Source organism: Macrobrachium nipponense, chromosome 13 (genome assembly GCF_015104395.2).
Source record: "Macrobrachium nipponense isolate FS-2020 chromosome 13, ASM1510439v2, whole genome shotgun sequence".
NCBI lineage: Eukaryota > Metazoa > Arthropoda > Malacostraca > Decapoda > Palaemonidae > Macrobrachium > Macrobrachium nipponense.
This window is the reverse complement of record NC_087206.1, coordinates 12,831,290-12,838,789: the sequence shown is the minus strand read 5'-3', so window position 1 is coordinate 12,838,789 and position 7,500 is coordinate 12,831,290. Positions and strand designations below refer to the sequence as shown.

General features: G+C 37.3%; 1 protein-coding gene across 2 annotated transcripts in view; it reads right to left on the bottom strand.

The window, feature by feature from the left end:
* LOC135225653 (caskin-1-like) overlaps positions 1 to 7,500 on the bottom strand; it is a 1,822,025-nt gene that overhangs the window by 1,433,336 nt on the left and 381,189 nt on the right. For both annotated transcript variants that reach the window (XM_064264987.1, XM_064264986.1), the window contains exon 3: positions 7,272 to 7,328. In XM_064264987.1, the coding sequence (XP_064121057.1) occupies positions 7,272 to 7,328 (57 nt within the window). The remainder of the gene's footprint in view (positions 1 to 7,271; positions 7,329 to 7,500) is intronic.

Here is a 7,500-nt window from a genome sequence, read left to right as displayed (position 1 = left end):
AGATAGCAGCCTGTCAGAACTCATCGCTAATACTTCAGGAGTGTATTTGTACTCTGCATAAGGACAGCCAGAATGTTAACCTCAGTGTATATTAAGAAAGCGTTTATGTACACACGCATGTGTACACCATATGAGTATGGTTGTGAATGAAGCAGTGCGTATTAAACGAAGTATATGTAACAAACACCAAACTCCAAAATCCCAAAATATCAGGGAAAATGAGACGTGATTCTCATTTCCTACCTTATCTGATAAAAAGCAACCATATGCTGGACCACAGATACAACCTTAATTAAACGTCTCTCACATTTTCTCATTTAATGATATGAACAGATTTTAATGGAGAGCTATACAAATCAAATATAATCAATATAGACTTTACAAGAGCATTTATAAGTACATTTTCCGTATTTTCCTCAATTCAAAGGAGCAACACACAATTGCCAGATTTTCAATTAACTTCTGCTTTTCGGGTCGTTCACTGGTCATCAAAATCATCGTAAAGAATATAACCTGACTCTTTACCACCTATTTGTCGAGAGTTTAAAAAGTCGTTCACCTAGCAAATAGTAGTGAAACGAGCCCTTTAAAAGAACGGTTAAATAAACATTAAAGTTCAATTATAAGACAAATATATATATATATATATATACATATATATATATATATATATATATATATATATATATTATATATATATATTATATCTATATATATATAGATATATATATATATATATACATATATATATATATCTTATAAATGAACTTTTATATATATATATATATATATATATATATATATATATATATATATATTATATATATAGTATATATATATATATCGGATGAGAGAGAGAGAAGAGAGAGAAAGAGAGAGAGATGGGTACAATGTTTTCTGGCCACTAGCGATAATAAATATGGAAATTACAAATGCCATAGTCAAATAAAAAAGGCACATCCAATCGGATGATATCTTGGAGCGTTGCTTCGGGCAAAAACAATTACACAGGCTACAACGGACTTCTATGATCTGATTTCTGGTAGTTTCATGGCTTTGTGTTTTATACCGCTGTGGATATTACCCAAAGTGAAAGAGGAGTTTAGATTGCGAAATTAATGAATAATGTTACTTGCTTGCACCGCACCGCAAGCACACAAAATCCAAAGTTATGTTACAAATGATGCTTCACTTTGAATGTCACTTTACTGAAGGGAATGTATACGCAGTGGGCTTATTTATGAGGACGTATCTCCGATTTCTCTCTCTCTCTCTCTCTCTCTCTCTCATCTTTCCCCAAGAGAATTTCAATTATTTATTTTACTCTACAGACACAAGATAGTCTGAGGAAAATGTATTGCCTAATAACTTATTTGCAATTTTCTCTCTCTCTCTCTCTCTCTCTCTCTCTCTCTCTCTCTCTCTCTCTCTCTCTCTCTCTCTTTCCATTGGCATTTAATGATCTAGCTATAAAACACATACAAAACAGAATTCCATAACGAGTTCATTATAAAATAGGGAAACACTTCGCAATGCCCTCTGTCTATACACCTGTGACCAAATGCAAGCTGAATTTAAGCAAACAGTACCGATTAATTACAAAACATTACATTGTTGTCATTTCAGCTTTCATTCCCATTATACGCGCATATTGCCAGAAACGAACTTTTGAAAAATAATGAATTTCAAGGCCACCCATCACAGACGCCGAAACAAGAAACTTCAACAATACTGGAAATGGTTTCCACACGAACACGAAATGTCGTAACATCTCGTGCTTATCAGGTAGCGCCGCGACCATTTCGGGACATATTTCAAGGTTGCTCGTCATACACTCACCAGCACATACAAAGCGGATTCCGCTGTGACAGTAGGATGTAATAAAGTCGAAAGTAATGCTTCCTAATGGAACATTCACAGGCTGTAATGCTGCAGCTGGCAGCTGAAGGCATTTGCAACAGCAAGCAACGGTCTGCATTCACCGAATGGGCTTTCTGGCTCTCTGTCTGTGCAAGCAGCCTTAATTTGCAAAAAGGCAGTGAGCACAGAAAAACAGGTAGCGAAGTTTTGAGCAAATAATTACCGAAAACTGCTTCTTGCTTCTTGAAAAAAATTTCTTTATATTTCTATTCAAACTTTTGCTTGCTTCTTGCGCTTGCTTCTTGCAAGCATTTCCTTTATTATTATTTTTTCTTATTAGAACTTTTAGGATGGTCAGTGATGGTTTAAAATAAATATGATTCCATTACCCAAATTAAAAAGCTCTTACACACTTGTTGCCCTGATGCATGGGTCTCTATTAAGCATACATTACCAGACTACAAAGGCAAAAGTTGAGTGAAACTGAGCGTGAAACTGTGCAAAAGCTATGTAGAAATGCTCTGATATTAGCTTTTATTGCGTTGGTGCCGGTTATCAAAACTTGCTAAGCATCAAACCACTTTGAAGTTGCGTTAACCAATTCACAGTAAAGCTATCGATCGCTGAAAATATGTATAAAATGGTACATAGTCGTTTCCTAAGTATCGCATTATATGTGAGCCAAGTTATCTGCAATAGACCAACAAAAGTCTGGAAAATGTTTATAACTTTTAAACTTCAACTCCGGATGGAGAAAATTATAAAAGCATAAATAGAAGGGATTTATTCTTGAAATGTTCTAACACATTTAGGTATATAAATCCGATTTATTATAAATAGTGCAAAGCTTTCAACTCTCTCTCTCTCTCTCTCTCTCTCTCTCTCTCTCTCTCTCTCTCTCTCTCTCTCTCTCATTATCAATACAAAAATCATACAGCATTTCTTTTATAGAAAAAACTGTTTACAGATCATTCAGTAAAGTCTTCACCAATATTCCACAAAAATGGCTGATGTTCCTTTAAAAAATGCATCTATACTTCCATGTATATTTATACAATTATCTGTGCACGAACATTCTTACATTGTTGTTCAAGTACATGGCAAAATTCAATATATAACTATTGTGATCATATTCCAATGTCGACCAAAAAAAAAAAAAAATTCTGGCAGAAATGTATTAAGCTTCTTAATTCTAGAAAGATACCTTACCGGAATGCAAGGTATTAATAACACACCACGAATGACGAATTTCAGTCAAAATTTCGCCAACCAAGACTAGGAACAACACCAAAGGGGCAGCGATGATGTTGCTTTTCGATAAGATTTTGACATTTATTGCTAAAAGCACAGTTCAAGACGGACTGTCCATAGAATGTCCCGAGGAATTCAAGCTGAGATGTCTTTAAGCAGATCTTAATCGATCAAGCAACTATAATTTCATGTTAAAGCATAGGTGACCAACTGCAACACGCAGAAATGACACTGTAAGAGCTTTAGAAGCAATTACAGTGGCAATAATGCCGAGTGTCGCAGTACTGAGAGAGAGAGAGAGAGAGAGAGAGAGAGAGAGAGAGAGAGAGAGAGAGAGAGAGAAGGGGGGGAGGGGGAGGAGCGGGCACTTGATATATATGCAAGACTTTCCACGAACTGGAAACGTAATAGTAAAAAATAAAAATTTGCAGACAGGGCCCGGACACAATCTCAGGTCTCGCTTTAGGCTTTGTGATTTCATTACCCGAGAGTGACTTCTGTGACCTGACTGCGGTTTCATATCAGGTATTTTTATAACGCCAACGGATTCCACTTAGGGGAATACCTGAAGGATTTCGTTCGTACAGGTATCATTCATTTTTACATAAAGGGGGGCTGGTCAATATAAATCAAGATTCTGTTGGTGGTCTTCTTAATTCTATTTAACCGGATGAAAATCACGCCTTGACTAACTTAGGGAATTCCCCTTCCTTAACTGACGCATTTTTTTTTTTTTTTTTTTTTTTTTTTTTTTTTTTTTTTTTTTCCTGAAAGAATTCCCCATTTCTCGCAGGATCCAAGACGAGAATAGAACTGTCTAATAAGCGAGGATGAAAAATGTTCCAGGAATTCTACGCCTATAAAATACATGGTTCACACTCTCGTCCCAGCTCGAGTCATTTTTCACGATGACTGACTCTCTCTCTCTCTCTCTCTCTCTCTCTCTCTCTCTCTCTCTCTCTTACTTGGTCTACCTAATAAAGCCAGTAAACTATATTCCTTTACTGTTTTCTAATTTTGCCATTATGCTCGTAGATTCTCGACACTTACCCTTATTGTGAAAAAGATACTCGTACGTAGACACAATTACTCTCTCTCTCTCTCTCTCTCTCTCTCTCTCTCTCTCTCTCACTGAAGCTTATTTTTTAAAATTTATATCGTTCCTAACATTAATACGATGAAGACGTTATTACCACAACTTTTAAAGCACCCCACTTTCTCTCTTTCCCTCTTTCTTACTTAATCACTTGTGTGATTTTCTTATCAACTCAATAAACGAAAACTGCAGACAGAGAAAAAGTAGAGAGGAAGTTACACTGCGTCAGTAACTTTATTGGTGTAGTGAACAAACAGACTCTTTAAGGCTTTTATTGAGCATTTCAGATGTAATTTGGCAATAGAATTTTCGCCGTGCATTAAATTCCTTTTTCTTGCTCAAGAGCTTATAGAAGACTTTCCAGGCCGTACAAGCTCGGAAATTCAAGAACTTCTCCGTTAAATTACGGACGCAACGAGAAGAAGAGATCTATATTCTTTTTTTTTTTCGTAACAGGCTTAGCAACTTGGTTCTCGCTGCATAGTTAAACGATCGTTTCACTCATGCCAAGTGATTAGCGACCCTCTTTCTCTCAGACACACAAGGCAGATTCTGCAGTTACCGCTGTCAGCAATAAAGTCGAAAGTAATGTGTCCTAATGGAACATTCGGAGGTTGTAACAGTGTAGCGGGCATCTGCACTAGTAAGCAACTGTTTGCAACCTCCCTCCCCCACCCCCACCCCAAACCCACCCCCAAGAATGAGACTATGTTTGTGCAAGCGGCCTTCATTATCTAAGGCAGTTCTGTACTTTATTGGGAGTTGCATAGGTCAGGATAGACCAGGAAACACTGACGTTCACTGCCCTTAAATTCACCTAGTGAACTTTGTTTTCGTTAAAGGGGAAGATTCCTTGACGCAAAAATAGAAAGTTAACGTGCACTTTGAATTTGTTATAAGTGTGTCAAGGTGTCATCAGATGTTTTAACTGTTATATTTCCCCTGACAGGAACAAATATGGCAGCTGACGATTCACCCTGCGTCTGAGCTTGATTAAAATGGAATGAGGGAATGGATGCAAATTTAACCATAAAAAATATAACAAGTGACGCACGCATTAGCAAAGTGCCGGCTAACGCTTCTGAAAGGTTCATTTATCTTGCAATGACAACCTACCGTTACGAATGTGACGCACTATTGACCAGTAGGTTTCCTGAGCACGATAATGAAACCTGATTTTGTTGGCAGCAGCTACAGTTCATTTTAAAAATTCACTCTCCCTGGGAATATAACTGAATAGAGGCGAGAACTGAAGTTTGCATAATTAAATTACTTTTGCCAAAAGTCGTCAACAGGGTATTCATTATCCTAGGTAATATATATTCATTAACGGGTGATTTTCCCAAGCATATTAACATGAACCAATCTTTATGTATGCTTCAATTATCTTACGTTAACGAGCCTCTCTTTCTCTACATGTGGCAATATTTTCTAACCTGCAGACCTTTCCAGTATTCTTATATTGTATGAAAAGGCTACAACTGATATGCTTCTATCCCCAAAGGGTATAACTTAGTTTCTTGAATTAAATGAACGGAGCACTCCCTTTAACCTTTCCTCTACATCTCGAGAAACTTCTGTCACTACTTATACTCGAACCACATCTTCAAGAGCCTCTCATCACCGCTCCTGTTCCAAACGAACCTCAAGAGACGCGTGTTGCCTTATACGCCTTGGAATGGCCGAGGTTATATTTCGGGTACCACAAGATTCGAAACGCAATCAAAAAATAGAGAAATAGCTTAACCCTGACTGCCATAATCTTAAAGAATATCATATAATATATATATATATATATTTATATATATATATATATGTGTGTGTGTGTGTGTGTGTGTGTGCTGTGTGTGTCGTGTGTGTAATCTGCGCAGACGATTCGAGCGAAATCATAAATTTGAACAAAGAAGGAATTGAATTAACAGCACGACGACCAAAATAAAGAGAACTTGCACAAGTTCAATGAACGTGGGGAAAACTTGCCACGACAAAGGAGAACGCAAGTATATATACTATTATGTGAGAGGACATTCCAGCTAAAACCTCAGATGATGGCTCCCGGACGGAGTCAGTCAGCCGAGCGAAGCTACCTCGAGATGAAAGCTCTTATGAGGTTTTGCGCAGGACCGAACAGAAATGCAGGCGAAGATCGGTGCTTCTGGTGCAATAATATCCATTATCTCCGCTGCAATACCCTGCAAGACACTGCCAGTGTTGCAACCGGCCTCCAGATGGTCTCCGTACGAATTTGTAACAGAGAGCTCCAGCAAATCGGTTCTATGTTAGCAATGCCCAGCGATTTAGTTCTATATTAGCAATATACGAAGGGGAAGTAACTTGAGGCAAAAGCTGTCTTTTATTGACCTCTTTCGTTTGGTTTGATGTAGAGCTGAATATTCTCTCTTGCTTTTGTAATGGAGAGACCACGGGCTATAGTTAAGAAATATATATATATAATAGTTTTTTTTTTTTTTTTTGGGGGGGATTTTTTTTGGGGGGGATGGGGGGGAGAGAGGTCAATGACTTTTCTTCCTTTATATGGTGGAACCTCACGATGGTAAAATTTGGTTTCCGATATTAATTTCCTTTTTGGTTTTTGGATTTAATGGGGTGGTGGGGGGGGCGGGGGTCGGGGGAGTTCAGGGCAGAGGGTCGGAGTAGGATTTGGGAATTCCCTCTTACTAACAAATAATTCACCCCAAGGATGTACTGACAAAACATCAAAAGACACTAACATTATACGTTACCTCAAAAATAATCTGAGAAAATCACCAAGTTAGCAGACGTCCCCAACAAACAACTAATAACTCATGGATTTTCAAAATGTGTATAATGCGGTATGATACTACGGGTCAGTAATAAGGCTACGTAGTTGCAAAAAAAAATTGCCTTCAGTGCAAATATCGCAAAAAACCCAAAGCAATACTTTAATGTTTTCAGAAACCAATATCCGATAACTTTCAGATGATCGAATAACGTCCTAATTACCTATCATTCTAAACATCAAAAAAATTACCATAGTTATTTCGACGCCAGTTACTCGAATCAGTCAATCATGAGCACTTACCTTAACCAAGACGGGAGGCTCCACTTTGGGAACAACATTCTGTACTTTAGGCACAACCTGGAACAATGAAAAGGAAATTTTAAGTATCATTCATATCATAAACTTCAGACACTATAAAATTCATCGTGACAGTTAAGGGCCAGTAATATTACCATTATATCTTGAAATAATGAGTAATTTTCTATGTAGGAACAATTACAAACATCAACCTGATATTTCCTTAAATTTT